Source organism: Bactrocera tryoni, chromosome 1 (assembly GCF_016617805.1).
Source record: "Bactrocera tryoni isolate S06 chromosome 1, CSIRO_BtryS06_freeze2, whole genome shotgun sequence".
In the NCBI taxonomy this organism is placed as follows: domain Eukaryota; kingdom Metazoa; phylum Arthropoda; class Insecta; order Diptera; family Tephritidae; genus Bactrocera; species Bactrocera tryoni.
In genome coordinates this window covers 49,592,548-49,615,155 of record NC_052499.1, presented here as the reverse complement: position 1 = coordinate 49,615,155, position 22,608 = coordinate 49,592,548, and the positions used below count along the sequence as shown (strand labels likewise).

Here is a 22,608-nt window from a genome sequence, read left to right as displayed (position 1 = left end):
ACTCGTTCTGGACGACCTTCGACCTCTTCAACTGTTGAAAATAATAAAAAAGTGAAGAATATGATGCTTGAAAATCGTCAGGTAAGTGTTAGAAAGATTGCTAGAGAGCTCGACATACTTTGCGAGACCGTTTGAATAATTTTGGTGGACATTTTGAGTATGAAACGCGTTTTTGCTCGACTCGTCCCGATTAAACTGAGTTGTTTTTCAAAAAGATTATAGAAACTGGTCTCTTTCGACATGCTTGATCGTGCGAGTACCAATCCCACATTCATGGAGAACATTATAACTGCCGATGAGACATGGTCTTATGAGTTTGACATGCAAACAAGTCAACAATCATCGGAATAAATACACGCAAATCCGCTCAAAAATCAAGATGGTGCTCATTTCTTTTCTTTCGATATCCGTGGTTTGGTGCATCATGAATTTGTTCCGGATGGGCAGGCGGTCAATAAGAAGTTCGATGTGGCCGTATTTAGGCGTTCGTGAGAGAACATCCGTCGAAAACGGCCGAAATTGTGGAAGAACAATTCATGGATTTTACACGATGATATTGCACCATCACATCGAGCCACGATTGTGACCGAATTTAAATCCAAAAACGCAATGAATACCATCGATCAACCACCGTATTCACCAGATTTGGCTCTGTGTGATTTTTTCTTGTTCCTCAAACTGAAATTGCCGTTCCGTGGAACCCGTTTTCAGTCGATCGAAGAGATAAAACAAAATTTGGTGAAGGAGCTGAAGGTCATTCCGAAAAGTGGTTATGAAAAGTGTTTCGAAGACTGGAAAAATCGTTGGAATAAGTGTATTGCATCCGATGGGGATTACTTTGAAGGAGACGAAATAAATATTGATGAGTAATTAAATATTTTGCGCTTTATTTATAATTTCCGGGCACTTTTTTGTCACAACGTATGAAGTTCGAAATTATTTATTAAATATCATCACTACTTCACCTTTGGCAGAAACCATTCTTGTATGCGCAGACAAATATATTTCACAATACAAAGGATAGCAAGCAAATACATTTGATACTCGAACAATTCGAAGATTTTTCAACACAAACTTTTACACAAAACACGAAACATACTATTCAAAACAAAGCACCCAACTGTCTCCGCAAATGGCAAATAAAGCACTGCCACTAGGCACTGCAGCTTAGGACCACCGCACTGTAGGGCACATAGGTATGTGAGCGGTGTTCGACAACGACGGCATATAATCAATATCTCGTGAGTGCGTAAAATCATGTCAAAGCCGGATAATTTGCACTTGGATACTTGAGCACTCGAGCGATTTAAGCCACGGCTAAGACAAATTGTATATATAAACATATGTAAACATTGCGTTCGGTGCATTCACACGCTGATAAACCGTTAATTCTTTAAGCTTTTATGGTTAAAACCAAAAGTATGCACTAAGCGGCCTAAAGTTAGCATTAGTATTAGTTCGTATGCACATTACGGTAGATGTGTATGTATGTGTGTATATATGTATGTTCAACAAAATGTGCTTTCAAGTGCACGTGGTTCGGTGGTAGCAAAAGCTTTCGCAAGTTTCGCTTTCAAGGACAACACAACATCAACACTGCGGGCCCGGCAAGGATGTTCTATATACCGTAAATATACATATATAATGTATGAAGGTTTCTTGTAAGTATTTATGTTTGTAAAGTTGTGTTCTTGTATTATATATACATACGTGTGACTTTCACGAGTGTTTGTTGTAAAACATCAATTGCACAGGGGTATTGATCGTCCTTGCTCTTGACAGTGCGCGAACTTGGCATTCACAAGAAAGCTGTAAGGTTTTTTTGTATGCGCATGTATAAGTATTAGTGTGTGTATTTACACATACATATAACAACTGTGTATTCCACCGGAATATGCTGAGAGAATTAGTTGTTGTTCAGTGAAGCAAATTACTTTAATGACTGTAATAATTATTATTACATATATTCAGTGTTGCAAATATTGTATAAAAACCAATAAATCAATATTTAAATTAAAAAAAAAAATATTTTGTAACGCAAAAATTTAAATTAAAAATAATTTTCACATTCCTAATCCCAAATACCATATTGAAATTTTAAAAATAAATTTTTAATTCCAAAAATGGGCTTAAAAACTAAAAATGAAAATTTTTAGCCTATGCAATTATTAAAAAAAAAAATATGTCTAAATATTTCCTTCTCTATCATTTCGTATTGGAAAAAAATAATTTAAAATTTAATTTGTAATCAAAAAGTTTTATTTACAAAATTCACAACTTGGAATAAATTATACTATATCGTCACCTAAAATGCAAAATAACGTAACAACATTTTCGAAAATTTACAGTTGCGTGAATGAAACACGAAATAAAATGGAAAAAGAGTGAAAAAAAAATTAATATTGGTTAAAACTGGTTCATATATGAGCGCAGAACCTGAAAATGCTGGACATATGTAATATTATGTAAGTATGTAATTTGAAGTAGTGAATCGTAATCAATAAGATACTTAATTTCGAATTTTTTGATGATACGTTATTTTGCGTTTTAGGTGACGATATGTACTCGTAAAACAAGAAAAAACATTCCCAGGTGTACCACCTTTAACATAAAATTGTATAGAAAGATCTTTATCTTTTTTACTTTTATCGATAAGCGTTGGTCGGAGATTGTAACATTGTCTGGGATAATAATCCAAGGCAAATTTGGCGAAAATATCTTTTCAATAAAACAAATTTTCGTACAAGGACATGAGGATAGGCCAGTTTGTATGTCAGCTATATGATATAGTGTTCCAAAATCGGTGGTTCCAACATGTGTACCAACTTGGAGAGGAAAAGCACGTACAAAATTTCAAATCAATGTTCAGGGTATAAAAAGGTTTACATTTATACGATAAAAGAGGACTTTAGGAACATTCATAGAATTCTTAAGAGTAAAATGTTCACCGTCTCAAAATAGTTTTTCGGAATATTTAATAAAATTTAATATTTAATTCTTGTTAAACCTACTAAATTTTAGGAATAATTGATTCATAGAAACGTTTTTTTTAATAGGCATATTTTTGAATAGTATATAAATACATATATATAATCTGCATTTAGAGAATTTGATGTACTTTAATAAAAAGCGAATCATTTTGAAAAAAAAATTGCGTTGGTTGAGAAAGCTTAAAATAATTTCCAAAATAAAAATTATTATTATATGTTTCGATCGGAGAACAAAAAAATAAAGTAGTTTTTTGTGAACAAAATTTACGTTTCAGCCTGGCTCAAAAAATCGAAAAGAATAATGAAAACTTTGTTCTTTCAATCCTTAATCTGTGATGTATCTAAAAAGATGCTGTTAAAATAAATAAATAATAAAAAATCGGTCGGCTCAACCATTTTGGAGAAATTTTACCGACATAGAACAAAGGGTTTCGATTAGAACGCGTTTAAAAATGTGAGAGCCGATTGCAACAAGTTAGAAAACTACCGACACTATTTCTCGGATCAACTACAAATTTTGGGAGAATATTCACAACTTTATGCACATTTGAAAATTTTATTTTGATATTTGAAATCCACAAGTGAATGAAACCTTTCAATATGAAACACCGAGTCGAATGAAATCATCGCTAGACTAAAGATTTCGTTCAAACAGTATAGCCTGAATTGTAAAAAAGTGAAAAAATATATTTTTTTTAATACTTACAGTCACCAAAGTATGTAGTGAAATCAATTTAAGGTTCGAAAATTAAATTTATATTGTGCATCAAGCCTACATCTTTTGACCTACTGCAAAGAACAGGGCGTATGAGTAACATTTTTGTATGCTTCAGCACCATTTACTGCTTATAACTCATTAAAATGATTTAATTGATTTTTTCGAAATTTGGCCTTTGACATTCCTATCTTACATTGTGAAAATGAAATCGAACTACAACCACGTCTACTTCCCACAAAACACAATTTAATATAATGATGTACCTGAAGGTATTATCATGGCTTTAATCCTTGCAAGTTGCCAGAGTATGAAATGTTCGGCTATGCCCGAACTTAGCCCTTCCTTACTTGTTAATTTATCCAGATTCTTTTAGGTCAGACGCCGCTCCGTTTTATTAAACAGAAATAGCCAGGAGAGAGCAAAAAAACTTAGGGAATATAAAGATGTTCATCCCCAAGTAGAAAAAACAGTACAAATAAAAGCAAGTTAGCCGCAAAATATGATTTAATATTACTTAGGCAGTATAACTTAAGTAACCAAAACGATTTCAGGAGATACGTGGGTTTTTGCGGACGAAAAATGCATATTTTCACATTTCAATAATATTTTGTGTATTTTTTATAAAAATATTTGAAAATTCAGCCATTAGCAAACAGCTGGTTTCCACAAACGTCTCATCGCATTGGTCTGCATAACAGACAAAGGATTCCTCTTAAATCAAAAAACAATTTTCATCGATTAGTAGATGAGTAAAAAAAGTTATGGCTGTCGATGGAAAAAAACTATTTTTTGACAATGACCTTGAAAAAATTAGTTGTAATCGAAAAAAAATCATTGATCAATGACGAGGACAGCCTATTTAGATGAACTGTAAAAATTTTCAGTAATATCGCTTCACTAGTTTCTGAGAAATACTGAACACCGATTTTTAAAACGATGTTTCGAGAAAATCACGATCAAAATCTGAAGTAGCCGACCAGTCTAGAGTGACAGAACGCACTCTCAAAGGTTCTACAAGTATATCCTACACTTTAGTGCGATTGCCTTGAAACTTTGCAAAAATAAAAAAGTAGACAAGTATTTACAAAAATAAAATAAAAAAAAACGATTGCTTGAAATTTCAAAACCCACGTAACCTCTAAGCAGCATTCTCATTCCTCGGATTTTTTAAAATTTCATGTCGTTGCAAGAACCATAAGATTAATCCGAATATTTTGGTGCTCATCGGCTATTTTAATAGACAGATCTTTTTCAATTATCAAAATTTTCCACTTCGGGAATCTGAAAGCACTTACATAGTTTTTTTGTGTTTCTAATGTGTTTATAAGATCAAAAAATCTAATTTAAATTCCTCGGATAAATGATATTTCAAAAAAATATATTTTTGGAAGCGCTGTCCTTAATTAATATGCCAAAATAAGAGCGCAACCTGTCAACCAGTTTGTTTACAGCAGCTGCTTATGTCGGTACACCGGAGGAGTGCGGTGCAATTTTACAATGGATAAAAATATGGAACAAAGAATTTGTCTCAAATTTTGTGGTTCTAACCAAATTTCATGTGCGGAATCGTTGCGAATGTTGGAAAAGGCTTGCGTGATACAGTTTATCTAAAACACAAAGCTACGAAGGTATAAAGCCTTCAAAGACGGTCCAGAGGCCGTCGAAAATATGTTCTGGACGACATTCAACCTCTTCAACCGATGGAAATATTAAAAAAGTGAAGGATATTGTGCTTGAAAATCGTCAGTACAGTGGTAGAGGGATGGCAAGAGAGCTCGACATCTCTCGCGAGTTCGTCGCATGATTTTGGTGAATACTTTGGGTAGCAAACGCGTTCTTGCTCGAGTCGTCCCAATTAAACTGAACATGCAAACAAGCCAGCAATCATCGGAGTGGAGGGAAAAAATTAGCCGAAACAAAAAAAACCACGCCAAAGCCCTTCAAATCTAGAAGGTGATGGCCATTGTTTTTTCGATACTCGCGGTTTGGTGCATCATGAATTTATTCCGGAGGGACAGACGTTCAATAAGGAGTTCTATTTGGCCGTATTGAGGCCTTCGCGTGAGAACATCCGTCGAAAACGGCCGGAATTGTGGAAGAGCAATGCATAGATTTTACAAGATGATAATGCAACATCACATCGAGCAACGCTTGTGACCGAATTTAAAGCCAAGAACGTAATGAATACCATCGATCAACCACTGTATTCACCAGATTTGGCTCTGTGTGATTTTTACGTGTTCCTCGAACTGAAATTGCCATTCCGTGGAACCCGTTTTCAGTCGATTGAAGAGATAAAACAAAATTCGTTGAAGAAGCTGAAGGCCAATACGAAAAGTGTTTATGAAAAGTGTTTTGAGGACTGGAAAAATCGTTGGCATAAGTGTATTACATCTGATGGAGATTAATTTGAAGTCGACAAAATATATGTCGATGATTAATGAAATATTTTGCGTTATATTTACAATTTCACTTTTTTGTCACAACGTACTTTTGCAGAACAAACATGTTTCGGAATTACTTGGTAATTCCATCGATCTTATATATTATTTTTATAATTCCAACTTAGCATACTTTCTTCTGTAAATATCGAAGTGAATCCATAAAAATGTTCACAGTTAATATACCCGACATATGTTTCCATATGTGCTATATGTACATATGTATGTATGCATATGAGGCTTCTAGTGTCTATTTAGAGTGTGCTAAAATATTATTGTAAACAGTCCTCTTAAAAGGTATGGTTCACACTAAGGACTAGAGCTTGTTCAAAAAACATATTTCTAAAACTTTTGTAAAAATCGCTTGAGTTTTTCAATCCGCACAAATAAATCAATTTTTACTTTTTCTGTTACAACCAATTCTATTACTTTTAAGTCCATCCATTCTACAAATGAACAAATGATTCACTTTTTATTTCAACGAAATAAATTTATTTTCCACACCATCCACAAGAACTTCAGAACAAACGACATTTTTTTTTGTTTAGAAAACAAAATTTTCGACGCAACTCATTTCATAAGAAAATTTTCGGTCACGCGGCTTCTAAATTGAATGCAAAATTTGTCTATCAAAATTTACAAAATTCATAAAATATTGCGCAATTTGGCAATAAAAGCTCAAAATTAAACCAAAATTCTAACAAACCGCAAAGAAGTCGCGTATAAAGGACTTTATAACGCCTTCGGCCATAATACGAATGCTCCTTCTATTGATTGACGTAAAGTATACAGGAACAGCAGCAGCAGCAACAACAACAGCACAGCAAGGACGAAAATAGCACAGTTAACGCGACCCGCAAAGTAAAACAAGTACGCCTCAAGGTAATTATGAATTATAAATGACGGAAAGCGTTGCTTTTGCTGCAAGTCAATTTCTAGACGAAGCGTTACGCTCGAAATAAAAGCGACAACTAATAGAATTGTAACTGCTTTCCGACTCGAATGGTCATAAATAACAGACACAAAGTATCGGCAGTACTTATGTAGCTGCAGAGAAGCCGGTCAGCGGCAGGCGTAGATTTGTAGACGCATATGTGCGCAAATAATACCTTAAGTAGTGCGCAACGGTAATATGCATACATGCACTTACATATATACATACATAAATACAAATTTTCTATAAAGGTGTGTGCATGTGAAGCGGTAGTGTTTGTAAGGCGGCAGCATTTGCTGTGCGGCATAAACAAAACGGCACAGCTGCGACCGCAAACGCAACCGCAAAGCACCCCTGACAGCCCTCAAGCGCCACACACATACAAATAGTAATATTATTCCAACGTTCGCTATTTATTTTGTAATTTATGAATCTTGCAAACGGTTTGCTGCCCGCGTTATTTCCGAAATATCGCGCCTAAGCTCTTAATCAGCCGTAATAGTGGCGGCAATTTGTGTCAATCAAAGCAGGAAGAACATTGACCGTGATTACTTGCTAAAATTATGGAAGTAAATTGCGACAAAAGGCGCACTTTGCTTGATTGTGTGGTTTTTGCCAGCCGCCAAGGTTGTTTGTGTTGCTGTAATTTCTTTGCGTTGCACGACAAGTTCAAGTAAAAATTACCGCTCATTTTTTAATAATGCGCAAAAGCTTTTATAAATTGTTTGGCATTATGGTTTTTAGTGGAATTTCGACAGTAGTTTGAATACAAGAACTAAAATTTATTTGAATTTTATATATTATCATATATACATACATATACAAATACTATTATTATATATACATATGTACATGTTTGATAAATGTATCTGAATTCGCAGTTTTTAGTATGAGAGAAAAGATTTTGAAAGCAGCTTAAAGGGTTTCTTTGCAAGTACTTACAGTTGTATGTAGGTTTGTGTAAATTTATGAGGCTTAAAGCGATTAAATATACGACAGTCTAAAAATATTAGAAATGGTGATGATTTTTGTTTAGAAATAAATCATAATTTTTAAATGATTTAATGCCATCTGATCAAAAATCTGCCGGATTGCCAAAAAAAAACAACATTTTCACCTACTTTAAAACAAATCTTTATTATCGTCTGCAAAATAGGCTCCTTTTGAGCCAATACAAGCATGCCAACAATTAATCCAATTTTCCATACACTCATTATATGCCTCGGTTGGAATGATCTGCAGTGCTATCAAAATAATGAACTTTAATTGCATGTACTCCACAGTGGTTTTCAATGTCAAAAATAGAAAAAAGTCACGTGGTCACTCGTTTTGCAGGGTAATCAGTTTTTTAGTGTCAGTTTTGCGACATGAAACCAAAAGCTCCTGAGCACCTGATTCTAGATTTCACAGCAATCTATAGAAGCAAGCTAAAGGCCCATATATGAATCCATGTATGCGAATAGGGAACATATCACCTCAATAGCGCCCAGCAGTTCCTGAAATTCAACATCTTTATGAATATATGTATATGCTAGAGGAGAGGGCACAATAGACTTTGGATACTGTAAGCCTCAATTAAAACGCTTCTTACTCAAAACAGGTCAAACGGACAATATTGACACACTTCTTACCTAAAAAAAAGTTCATTGTGCGGACAATGTCTTCTAGTAGATCATTTTTTTTTCTTCTCTGACGAAGTTAAACGGGATCACTGCAGCAGTGGAAGAACGCCGTGTAACTCGAAAAGTATTCAATTGTTCTTCAAAAATTTATGTGTATCCTTAAGATATCTATTAATATACCTTTAACGTTACAAAACAATTGATACAGTAGATTTTTATTCCCAAAAATTACCTTTTTTAGGCTGTCACATTAGGTGTTCCCAAGACAATCCGTCTAATTGTTTACTACTTTAATCGAGCTTATTGAAAATATATCAAAAGCAAATAATTTATGTATTCATATAGACTCAGAAAAATGTAATAATAAATAATAATAAATTTTTCGCAATTAAAAAAATTACTACTATTAGCTAACTAACTATTAGCTAACTGAAAATCGCGAAATGCTTTCGAAGAAAATAAGGCCTACTAACAATTTTTAACTTGTGTACATTTGTGTCGCATTTACAAAGCGTAAATATTGCAAAGCAAAGAAACTCTACACCTGCAATTAGCTGGCGACCAGTGTAACAACATAGTAGGTAGTGTCTTACCTATATGACCTTGACACTATTCTATAGTTCTTAAGTCGTAATATGTTGTAAGCGAGCGCAGACTTTGCTGTGATTGTAATTCTATATTTTACATACATACAACACATACATACACATACATATTTCATATACTCGTAATTTAAGCCTCTAAGTGTTAAAAATGTAAAAATTGCTAACTGCTTGTCATTTTGAGTAATTTTTTCCTACCAACTTACCTTTTACACGTGCCTCAACATCTGTGGCTCTCTCAACAAACTGTGCGTCAACTTTCCACCGCTAAGAAGTGCAATCAACTTTCGTCAACTAACAAAAAAATGACGTAAGTAGAAAAATTTAACAATAATTTTTTTTAAATAATTAAATTGCTGCGATGAGTTCGCTTTCATTGATAACTCCACTTCATGGTAGTATAAATAGTTACTCATACGCCTTAGCGCACCGCAATGTGCTAGTGAAATAAAACCACATGTGTTTGAGTACAACTGCGTTGTTGTTGTTACAATTTGCTCATGCTTAATTCATTGCTTTTAAGTTCATTATCGAATAAACGAATTGAACTACTCAAACAACAACAACAACACGCACACGTGAGCATGCCGAACCCAGCAGACTAGGTCAATAACTCGTGTGACTACATATTGCGTGTACACACATACATACATATGTATATACCCTACTTACATACATATGCTTCGTTCATGGTATATATGTACATATGTACATTGCACATATGATTTATGCGGAGCAAAAGCGCTTCAATTGATTTGAATTGATCACAATTTGTGACAGATCAGCGTTAAACCCCGTAATAAATTGAAAATAATACAAATACTAGGGATGTTTAAAAACTATATAAAATATGAAATTACTTTCATCTAAATACAATTATAAAATTGCTGAATTGTATTTGTAAATCGTGCATTTTTTCCAAATAATTTTTATAAAAATATGTATGTACATATACATTTAAAAAAAAAATTTTGTAAGTTCGTTTATTATCAAAATTTTTACTTTTTGGGTATATTTCAATAATAATAAAAAAATTATAAAACAAACTCGTTTTTGTGTTAGTATTTAAAAAAAATTGTACATTTTTAGCATAATTTTTTTTAGTAATAATATTAACATAACATAGGCAAATGAAACAATTTGAGAAAAAATTATTATTTTTCTTTTAGTCCGCAATCTAACAGTTGATGATTTTGTCCACACGCAATTAGGACCAGTCTAGTAAGTTTCTGTTAGTGGCTATAAAAATAGTTTGCTATTATTATTATGAATGGAAAAGTATGAGTTAACATATTGTCTAACAAATCAAAGGGTGGCCGAATGCAATGTCACACGTGCAGCATGTGTCACGTGAATGTCAGGCGTACATAAATAAATATGTATGTACATATGTACAATATGTATGCAAGGTTTTGAATATTAGATGCACGTGCAACTTACGTCGTTGAATAATTTACTAAAAATAAAGACGAGGACAGAAAAATATTATTTTATAAGTATTCATGTATGAATTATGGTAATTATTATATTAAATCGTTTTCATAGGTCAAAACAATTAAATTTGAGATTTAAAAACAAACATATCCTATTGAGGATTTTATAGTTTTGAAAAGGTAGAATGATAATGAGACTTGAAAATTAGGTTAGAGATTCTGCAATGCCTGATGGTTTCAAAAGATAAATTTTTGATTTTAAATTATGTACAAAAATGTGCAAGTATATTCAAATCACAAAAAAAATCTTAAAAATTCATGCCCATTAATAGTTCCAATTACAACAAAACATATACATACATACATATGTATATCCCTAAAGAATTTATAAACCCAAGCTTACACGCTTATAAATACAGGTTGTTTACTTTTAGTTTGAAATCGGGCCAACTTACCACTCTTACTTTTCTCCATTTTCCCCTAAATAAGGTGAAATTCCTCTTTGTTATCGTTGACAATTTGCACGCTTTTCCAATTGCAAACGTTCTCAGCTTTTCGTAAACAAATACCGAAAACCGTAAAATTTACGATCTAGAATTATAAACGTTCTCTGCTGTCAGCTGCAATGTCAGCTGTGAACTTTTGACATTCAAATTAAAAAATAAAAACAAAACGAAAAAGTCCAATTTGGAAGTATAAAATTGTGATAAATCGGCTATAAAACAATAAACAAAAAACAAAAGCAAAAGAGCACAACAAACAAAATCAATACAAAACCAATAATAACAAATCGAAGTAGTCGCAGTGGAGCTGTGTAAATTATAACAACGTTGTGGGAGACATTGCATGTGCTCGCACAACGCAATTCCGATACATTGAATTAAAGTCCGTTTTAAATTTATGTTATGTTATAGTGTTTATTGTTGCAATAATTTGTGTTATTACAATTCAAATAGTTTTTTACACATATTCGTTCTACAGTTGCCGCAATTATCCATCATATTATCGCTGTCTCAGCCAGGAAAATTATTTTAATTTCGGAAACCTGGTCACTGGAAGCAGTCCACATCATCAAAGTAATTTGTGCTGCAATCAAAATAGTTTTAATAATACACTATTTAATGCTTACAAAAATATAGATAACGGCTCCAACGATCTATCTGGCAGTAATAATTTGAATTATAATAATTTCTTACAATTCCCCACGACGTCCTGGCGCTCGTTGGACACAAATATTGATGCTGCAGCAACGAGTAGCTGTTATAGTACTTCGCCATATTTTGACCCAATGAACAACAACAGAGCTAGTGGTGGCGAGGGCGGCATCGATGCTACCACATCCACTACCAACTCTGTGCACTCTATTAATAATTCTGCATCGCGCACTTGTCGCGTACGTTCAAGGCTGGGTGAATTGAATCCATTATTCCATAAAAGAAATAAAACTGAAGATGACAAAGCATTTCCACCACATCTAATTAAACAGGCACGCAAAACAGGCGCTTTACAGCTGAGCGGCAGAGGCTTAACATCAGGTTAGTAGCATAACGTTGGACATAAACCACACTATTTCTTCGTAGTGCCGTGTATGACTTTGACCAAGCTTGAAAATCAATAACTCATCCTTAAATAAATTTCTGTATGCGTCACGACGTTTCAAATGCATAATTGAATGAATTTACCTCGTTAGTGGCGAGTTATTTCTATATTCATGCAGGAATCACTTAAGTGTTGGCATAATTTTTTCCAGCTGTTTGTTGCGCGTGTTTCCTCATATTTGTAGTTAAAGGAAGTGTCGTAATATTATTTAGTGTTAAATTAAAATATACTTTATAAGGTATTAAAAAAAAGTAACAAATATTTTAGTGCAAAACTGAACAACTGATTTTTAAGACATATTTATACAAACCTAATTTACAACACCACGTTAGTTCACAAGTTTCCGTGAAAAGTAAGTGTTAAAAGCTATTCATATGAAAAAGAAGAACATGTTAGAAGTACTATAGTTTTAAAAACAAAACGTTAACTTCGGCTGCACTATAATATATAATATATAACTATAACACCTTTCACATGTGTATTTTGCAAAGCATAAAGAGATATCGGTGTCTCGGATAATAATCCAAGCCAAAATTCACTTAAAATAAAATCATAAAGTGCAAATAGATCGAAAATAAACATTCTACAATATTGAAAATTATTGGTTTAACTTACAAAATATTTTTGAAATATTTCTAAATTCGTATTTTCGTGTTATAGAAATCTCTTAATATATGTTTTAAAAATATTAATATAACACTTATACTACCTCAATGAAAATTAAGATATGTAAAGTTTTAATATGTTAAATATTACCCTTAATTGTTTACGCCGTCTTTATTTACCGTCCCACATTTATCACCTAGATTATTCGGAGACACACCGAAACCACACCCAACATATCCAAAACCGTCAAATGCATATTTCCTGCCTCAACCGCACGAATGACCTTTGATTATGTCGTCATGTGCATATACCTGTTCACAATCGCTTAACTAACCGTTACGGAATTGTGTTTGTAGCTTTCTATGCCAGCTGTTAAACGTTCTGTCTGGCTCGCTAATGTTAGTAACTAACCAAAACGGGCAGTGAAGCGCATATTTTTGTATGTGTGTTTATAAAATTATTCATGCACGCATTTCCCCTGATTGAACTTGACAGTGAAACTAATTTTGTAATTGTTACAAATAACTGCAAATGTACATACATACATATATACATACATACATTTTTTATAGTATTTGGATGCATTTAACAATTTTACTGCTTCTACGTTGCCCCTATAATATTATGCAACATTTGATTTATTTTCTTCTCATTATTACGAGCATTTAAATGTTGTCAAGTATCGTATTACATCACCTAAATCTGCAACGCAATTTAGCTAACCCAATTATGGCTAAACCAAATTTCATGCTCGGTTAACCATCACGAGCGCTTCGTTCAACACAGTGCAACTGAAATTGAGTTTTATGCCATAAAATTAACATTAATGCAAAAGTAAAAATGCATCAACGTAGTTGCATACTGTCGCTCAGCGTTAATGGTTGCTTTTTTATATAAGCATCCTAGATTTATAGTATTAAAAAAATAAAACCTATTTCCCGCGCTAACTTTTTGTTAAAGAAAAAACATTCAAAATTGCGTCCTTAAAGCAAACGCGCAAAAAGCTCACATCCTTCTGCATGTGTGGTCCGGCGCATAGGCGTTTATTCTATCACATACGGGAATACCAAATGGCCTCCTCCACCAGCGAGCAGGAGACTGAAGATGAAATCGAGCCGAAAAGTCAACGTAAACCATTAGCTATCGAATGTAAATTATCCTTTAAAACTAACAAGACGAAGTTGCAAAATATTTGTGTCGCATTAGACGACAATGAACAAGTATCTACTTACAATTTTTTGATAAAATGCATCAAGATTCGAAAAAAAATATTTTCTATTTTATCTAATGAACAATGCAACTTTCTAGTGCCCGACAAAATTTACCAAATAAATCAGACTGACAAGGATTTGCCAACTTCATTGGAACAGCTCACTGTCCAGGAAGAAGATGCTTGGTGGAATCAAATGCCTTTAACCAATTTGGATTTGAGTTCAAACGCTTTGACACATCTATCGCCAAAAATTGAGAATCTCGAAACATTGACCACATTGACGGTGAGTTTAGCTTATCCTCATGCTTATTAAGCATTTTATGTGAGATTGTGCAAATCTAAGACCAACAGTTTAGTTATACAGTTTTAATTTAGTGTGATTTATATATTGATGGTGATTGTTTTATTGCGTTATTTTCTTCCTGCAGCTGCACGACAATTTACTAACCAGCCTTCCTAGATCCATATGCAGGTTAGAGAAACTAGTGCGTGTGAATTTGAGTCGCAATAAGTTGAGAGAGTTGCCTGTTGATTTCTACTCGTTACCTGAGCTCCGTTACTTGAATATATCGTACAATGAATTTGAAGAATTACACCCCGCTGTCAGCGATTTGCACATGCTGGAATATTTGGTATGTAGAGTGGATTTTATGTTCATGTTTTAGCAGACTTATGTTAGTTCTATATACTTGTACGATATTTTCTACCACCATATATAGTATTTAAGTATATCCAATATCAGCAGGATTTACTTTGCTTTTATAATTATATATAAAAATCGAAAATGTCGGAATTATTATTGATATACATACATATGTACATATACATATGTATGTATATTTTTTTCTGAACTTTTCTTATTTAAAAAAACTCATTTTTAAATTTTAATTGTATTAAGTTTATGAAAGTCAAAAAACTTCGGACATATGCATATATTTTTGACTTATCCTTCGAATCCACCGCACTTTTTTTTATCAACTAACATATCGTCACCTGAAATGCAAAATAACGTATCATCAAAAAATTCAAAATTGAGTTTTTTACTAATTACGATTTACCACATCATATTACATATGTGTCACAAATTTTAAGCCTCTCCGATCAAAAATACCCAATCTATATTACAAATTCAAAAAAACGTATCATCAAGTGCTTGATTTCGTTAAACAAAATAACGTATCATCACTCATGTATGTAAAAATAACAGAGTGTGTTTTTTTTTTTATATCGAAGTTAGCCTACATTTATTGCTTATGTTTATTTTTAGTGATTAATTTCAATATGCTTTGGTTAGTTTAGGCTACATGGTTGATCAAACGTGGACTACTATATATATATGTAATTTGTGAGGCCATAGAAAAGAAGAACCTCTGTGTTCGAACTTATAAAGTAACAAAACGCTTTCCGCCAGTTCGGTGGGATGCCTGAAGGTATGCGCCCCCAAGTGATTAAGTCTTGACCTCCCTAGCTCAAGACAGCCAAGAAGGAAGTGTTGAGTTGTTTCCATCTAATCTTCTTACATACAGCTTCTGAAGATGGCGTCTGGTAGGATTCCCAGCCTTACTACGTGGAAGCCAATAGGACAATGGCGTGTTACAAGTCCCTAAAGTATGGAAAGGCTGCCTTACTGAGGGCAAAGAGATCACTAGATCTCATGCGAACGATCTTGGATAAAAGACTTTTTCGACAGCGTTTGTAAAAATTGTGGACGAGTAGTAATAGAATAAGATACGAGAGCACAGATCCGCCCCCATTCTACCTATAGCGGTTCTAGGGTGCCTCTTCTTGCTAGCTCATGTTTCCTGCGATTCCGCTGTGGTCTGGCACTCATATCATTCTTATCACAAAGACACTCGATGCTATTGATAGCGAGGTTAGGTCTTCGATCAGCTCTGAATTCTCTCATTATTAATGAGTTCAACGCTGGAATCGCCGCTTTGCTATCTGAGTCGATGGTCACTCCTCAGAAGGATGCTGCACTCCGGAATAGTAAATCTACTGCTACCTTAATGGCTCCAATCTCGGCCTGGAAGACACTGCAATACTTAGGAAGTTGGAGAAACTAGAGTTGATAGAGAGCTCCTGAGAGTAGACCCCTCCACCTTTGACCCATCCGTGAAGAAGCTTGCTGTCCCTTTTCTCCAAGGGCTTCTTCCCACCTACAACTCCCTCGGTATATGGGTAGAGAAGGAGCCGCCAGAGTTCGGTTTAGCGACTCCATGATCCAAGTGCTCAGACCCGTGCTTTTTTAGAAATTCAGCAGCCTATTCTTTTGCAAAGTTTAACAATAACTAAGAAAAAATGACAACATCTATTCAAATTTTTAATTTTTATACAAATATAGATTGATCATACGTTATTTTGTTTCATAAATGAAAATTCAAAATAACGTAAGACACCTACTATAAAATTTGCTTACTATGTATTTTCTTTATTTTTTTTTCTAAAATATACCTTTAGTTTCATGTTAATTCAGATTTGAAAATTTTGTTTCAATATCTCAAGTGGTTTTCTTTTTATACGGTTTTTTGCTTCTGCTGTAAACCTACGAAAAGTGATGTTACGTTATTTTGCATTTCAGGTGACGATATGTAGATTTGTAATATTTAGCATAGTGTAGAAGTAATTTTGATCAAAAGACCGGAATATATTCCTGGTTTGCTTAAGGGTTATATGAACTTGCAAGTCGTTAAAAACGTTTTTTTGTTATTTTTATTTATTATTTTTTTAATAGATATTTTTAAGTTTTATTGAATAAATGTCCCAGAAAAATGTACATTAACATAATTTAATATACATACTTAAATAATCGGTGCTTCATTTTGAAAAATTTTGGATTCTCTTGACCCCATATTTGGCGTTGAGGAAGATTTCTCTGCTCCACAAACCCAAAAAAATATGTATTAAAATAATATATAAATACAGGTAATAATCGAAATGCTGGTCAAAATTTATATTTTTACAAAATGGCAGCTTCCAAAAAAAAAAATCGGATAAAAAATTTAAATCATTATCAAAAATCTTATTTCTTCCTTCACTATATCCCAGAATGTCGTGTAAAATGTTCAAGGCCATGGGTTCAGCAGTTTCAAAGAAATTTCCTCACTGTTTTCAAAGTTGTACACTAATTGAAACAATTTTTGCCAATATGCTTATATATTGTATGTATATGGTAGATGTAACTTGAAATTAATTTTTATATATTTTTTATGAAAAAAATATGCTATATAAAACCTGAATTAATTTTAAGAATATATTCCATTAAACAAGTGGTATTTGTTAATTTATTTTCTTAAATAATATTCCATATAATTATATAACTTACCCAAAAAAGCAACTTAATAATAAGTAATAACTTAATAACAAAGGCAGAAAAGCATATATGCACATTTACATAGTGTACGAACTAACAGATTCACTAACGACATTAAAATATATAGAGAACATAGTTTTTTAAATTAATAAAAATATATTAACCGATATAGTATCCTTAAAACAGTTAAGTTTAATAAAAACTGAAATCTATCAATATGTTTGATTTTATAATGTATTGGAAGAAAATAAGGTAATTGATTATAATATATAGTTTAAAAGATATCGCAAGGATTTTTAATAAATGTATATTATAATCACAAAAACAAGAAACTACATAAAATTAATGGAAAATATTATCTAAATAATACTAATCTAATAACTTAAATATGCTATCAATATTATTTTACACCAGCATTTTTTTTTTTTTCTCGACCTAACCTAAAAAATTTAACTAAAAGCTTTTATTTAAATTACATTACACATGCTATACATACATAAATATATAGTACTCGCATAAACATTATATTTTAACACTATTAGTAACTATTAATGCATTGTGGCTTTTGGTTTATGGTATAAAATTATTATCTTACTAAAAGGATGCTTCACATAACTCACTTACGGGGCTACCGAATGGTATTGGCTTTCTGGTGCGCGTATCTGAGCTTTTACTCTCACATAACCATATAAAAGAACTGCCCTCCGATCTGGTGAATATGCGTTGTAAGTTGATCAAATACCAAATCAAATCAAATATGCCTTTTACAATAAATAAACAAATGTACACATGCACATGTGACTATTTACATATATATGAAACATAAACATTGGAAAAATACTAAAATAAATTTTGTGTTATAATTGAAGCGCTACAAAAATTGGATCTGAATCATAACGACTTGATTGCTTTGCCCGAGGATATGGGCAGTCTGCGCAAATTGTTATGTTTATATCTGCAGCACAATGACATAACGCAATTACCCACCTTCGAGGGTTGTCAGAATTTGCAGGAATTATACGTTGCCAATAACTTAGTTGGGGTAAGTGTACAGACAGTTAAAACTGCAATCAGCCTAAATGTAGACTATCATTTATTAAAGTTGTAAATATTTGATTTTAAAATGCTCAACGCCTTCTTTTTTTGGTTTAACTTTTTGATTTTAAAGAAATAATTTCCATTTTTCTACTTGTAAAATTATTAATATTTTTATTTTTTACAAACTGTGCTATTTTTCTTTTCAGAAATTACCGGAGAGTTTTTGCTCAAACTTGCCACATTTGAAAATTCTCGATTTGCGCGATAACAAAATTACGAAAATTCCGGACGAAATTTCGCTACTGAAAAATCTCATTCGGCTCGACCTTACCAATAATTCCATAAGCAATCTGCCCCTGTCGTTGGGCTCATTAGCGCATTTGGTTAGTCTGCAAATCGACGGCAATCCCATCAAGTCCATTCGTCGTGACATACTCCAGTGCGGAACAAATCGTATATTGCGTACATTGCGTGAACGTGCGCGTGCTTCTAGCGAAAATCAGCAGCACCATAATCAAGGCGATAGCGTTTCCCTAAACTCTGCGTCATTGTCGTCGACAACTTTCGTACAAAATAATACCGATAAAATGGGTGCGGATGGTTTGAATAGTCCACGTCGTCCGGCTGGTGGTTGTGATGAAGACACAACGTTTCCCGATAAGTGAGTGTTTTCATCATTAGTGTTGGGTCGTTGTTGCTTTGGTTTTTTTATATTATATAGTGTGTACATAAATATGTATGTGTAATTATTTGTGTGCGTGTGTGATTGAGTGTGGACAACCCCTCCTTCTCCAATATAGACATAACTCCAATACATATATGAATATGAATGTGAATATGGATCAGCCAAGCGGAACAGCAGAACAAGCCCAAACGATGCATTCAATGCAACAATTTGCATACAATTACAATTGCTATGAGTATATGAAAATGGATATATCCAAATTTGTGAATCCATATTTCCCCTATAATAACTGCTACGGTACATTAACATCATCCTATGACCCGCATTATCCGATCTATCAACAACCAATACCATATGAAAATAATCATGGCCACGGCGGCTGCAGTATTTATTCGCAGAATATTTTCTAATTACCACACGAGTGGTTAGTAATCGAAACGTACTTGAAATTTCAGATACAAAATGAGAAACACGCATACATTAAATGTTACCATGCAGTACTTGTCCACAGTGCCTGACGAGGTGTTCCAAACGGCCGCTGAAGAGCATGTCAGCTGCGTAGATTTCTCCAAGAATCGTTTGGAAAAATTGCCAGATGCGTAAGTATGACCAATAGTTGTGGAAAATATTTACAAATAAATGCTATGACGATTAGTAAAAATAGTGAAATAAAATTTAAAGCGAGATATCAATAGATTAACAACAACAACATAAAAGATAAATACTATATAAGTATATTTACTATATTTGTACACTTTTATTGAAATACTTCTACAGTAAAGAGGCAACAATAATTAATTTTATAATTTTTATTCCAGCTTTTATGTTATATGAGACACTCAATATGCGCTCATATACATATGTATTTATTTATTTATTTATTGCCTATGTGAACTATAGTTAAAAGTCTATAATATTCTTTATACCAGTTTACATACATACATACATATTTATATATGTACATATGTACTTAAAAGTTAGTTTTTTAGTTATACTCGATGTTTTCGCTCACTTTTTAACATTACTTTTTCATAATTAGTTAAATAATTAACCGTTTATACCAAATTGTATGCCATTTTTTTTTTCAAAATATAAAAGTTAATAAACATACAATTTGTCTGTACAGCTATTTTTGTTAGTTTTTAGTAGTACCACATTTATACCAGTTTTTTTTGTTCTATAAAATATTCAATATGCCCCGCTTCTACTAATATTTCTTTTTGCCTATTTGAACTATAGTTAAATTAACCTATAATATTATTTATACCAGTTTATACCAAATTATAGAACAGTTTTTTCCAAACAAACAAAAGTTAATTAATATATATTTGCATTTACATACATCTATGTACATACATACATATGTATATTTGCATAGTTTTTTAGTTGTACCACATTTATACCAGTTTTTTCTATAAAACATTCAATATGCACCACTTGTACTAATGTTTCCTCTCTTTGCATATTTGAAGTTAAAATAAATTATAATATTCTTTATACCAGTTTTTTATATGTGCTTAAAAGTATCCTTTAAGTTGTACTCGATGTTTTTGTTCACTTTTTAACATAATTTTTTCATAATTAGTTAAATAATTTAGATAAATTGTAAATATTATCATTATACCAGTTTACAAAAATATCAATATATTTTACTCCCACTTATTTTTTTATTGTCTTTTAATAGTTTTTGAATTAGATTATTTTAATTATTTTTGAATTAGATTAAGAGCTTTCTACCTTTATACCAGTTTTTTTATATTGTTTTTTTTTTTATTTAAATTCTGATATTGTAAGTCAAATTGATCATTTTTATTATTATGGCTTTTTTGATAAATTATTGTAAATGTATATATGTATATACATATATTTACCGCTATTTAATCTATATCAATTATATACTTTTTACTTAAATTCTTGCACCATTTACGGCAAATTATACCACTTTTAATGCCAGTTTTTTCTCAAAAATCTTGTTGAACAAATTCAATGTTAAACATTTAGCTACTCTACCATAATTAATAATGATTTGTTTGTACCGAATATCTCTTATAAACTTCGTGAGGGTCGACCTCTTTTCAAAAAAACCCACCACTAAAGCGTCGTCCAATGTTAAAATCCAAAAAACAAGTTTTCATTATTCCCATTTTAGTCTTAATTACTATCGATTTACTACGTCAAAAATATTATGCTGAATATTTTTAATTAATAGCTCTATTGCTCTCTTCACCCTTATTTCCCCCTAGACTTCATCTTCTTAAAGGCAGCGCTAGTGAGTTGGTGTTCTCCAACAATCAAATAACCAAAGTGCCGACATTTTTGTCGCAATTCACACGTCTTACTTTACTCAATTTGTCATGCAACCAACTGACCGACCTGCCAAAGGAGATGGGTGTACTGAACACCTTACGAGAATTGAATATTTGCAATAATCGGTAAGTTTTTTGTACATAACTACCCGGTTATCCTTTAGTTGCTTATATGATTTCCTCTACAACTGTCCCACTATCCACGATTTTTAAATATTAATCATTCCATATTAATTCTTTTCAGCTTTGACCACTTACCGACCTGCCTTTATCACACGCAAAACCTGGAAATTCTACTGGCCAGCGACAATCGTATCAAGCATATCGATGCGACACCAGAAGGATTGGGCGCCTTGAAGCGTCTAACTATTTTAGATCTGCGCAACAACAACATTGAGCAAGTGCCACCCGTACTTGGTAATCTGACACATATTGCGTAAGTCCGGCTCACTTACAGACTGCCGCATAATCTATAACACCTATTTTTAATGTTTCTAATTCACAGTACACTGGAACTGATCGGGAATCCCTTCCGACAGCCACGCCATCAAATACTTGCCAAGGGCACCGATGCCATCATGTCGTACTTGCGTGATCGTATACCAGCTTAAGGCTAAGCCAGCGAGCGGACTTTTTACTTTTAGTGTACAGCGTAACATTATTTTTTTGGTAACGAAATGGCATGTGTTTGCTGTTGGTCGCGAAAAATTTTCAAATTGCTGCTTATTTTATATGAAAATCGCCTGAGCTACTGTTAAGTCATGCGAGCGTCATGGTAGAACGTAGATTTAATAGCGGTTGGGTTGATTTAGTTTTGGAATTTTATTTGTGAGAACAAGATACGTAATATTTTCATGCATATACATAATACGCTATATATATATAATGTACGCCTAATCAAAAACGGAAGAAATATATTTTTAACGATATTGCAAATTTGAATCCGTCTCTTTCGCCGGAGTTATGGAAGCAAATTTAATTTTTTATCTTTAATATTTACTAACTACCTTACACTAGTCATTATGTACAACATACAAACTCAAATTCATATATAAATTTATATCAAATTTGTTTAAAATAGCTTTTCTAAAATTAGAGACACCAAAAA

General features: G+C 32.7%; 2 protein-coding genes across 7 annotated transcripts in view; one reads left to right on the top strand and one right to left on the bottom strand.

The window, feature by feature from the left end:
* LOC120766778 (carotenoid isomerooxygenase) overlaps nucleotides 1–6,940 on the bottom strand; it is a 10,508-nt gene extending 3,568 nt beyond the window's left edge. Inside the window, exon 1 of one of the 2 annotated variants that reach the window (XM_040092469.1) lies at nucleotides 6,856–6,940. In XM_040092469.1, the coding sequence (XP_039948403.1) occupies nucleotides 6,856–6,900 (45 nt within the window). In that variant the 5' untranslated portion in view covers nucleotides 6,901–6,940. Of the gene's footprint in view, nucleotides 1–965; nucleotides 1,315–6,855 lie in introns of those variants that run through there. The other variant, XM_040092468.1, reaches the window with a different exon arrangement.
* Nucleotides 6,935–22,608, top strand: LOC120766777 (leucine-rich repeat-containing protein 40). Of its 5 annotated transcripts, none has more exons than XM_040092465.1 (13): nucleotides 6,935–7,031; nucleotides 9,583–9,617; nucleotides 11,722–11,816; nucleotides 11,880–12,275; nucleotides 14,254–14,441; nucleotides 14,587–14,790; nucleotides 18,073–18,196; nucleotides 18,341–18,513; nucleotides 18,716–19,170; nucleotides 19,650–19,793; nucleotides 21,438–21,626; nucleotides 21,745–21,936; nucleotides 22,006–22,608. In XM_040092465.1, the coding sequence occupies exons 2-13, from the start codon at nucleotides 9,613–9,615 to the stop codon at nucleotides 22,109–22,111; spliced, it is 2,271 nt and encodes a 756-aa protein (XP_039948399.1). In that variant the 5' UTR covers nucleotides 6,935–7,031; nucleotides 9,583–9,612; the 3' UTR covers nucleotides 22,112–22,608. The 5 variants fall into 5 exon arrangements, with proteins under 5 accessions (XP_039948399.1, XP_039948398.1, XP_039948396.1 ...); XM_040092464.1 differs by having other exon boundaries at nucleotides 9,580–9,617; XM_040092462.1 differs by lacking the exons at nucleotides 19,650–19,793; nucleotides 21,438–21,626; nucleotides 21,745–21,936; nucleotides 22,006–22,608 and adding an exon at nucleotides 19,310–19,643 and having other exon boundaries at nucleotides 6,939–7,031; nucleotides 9,580–9,617.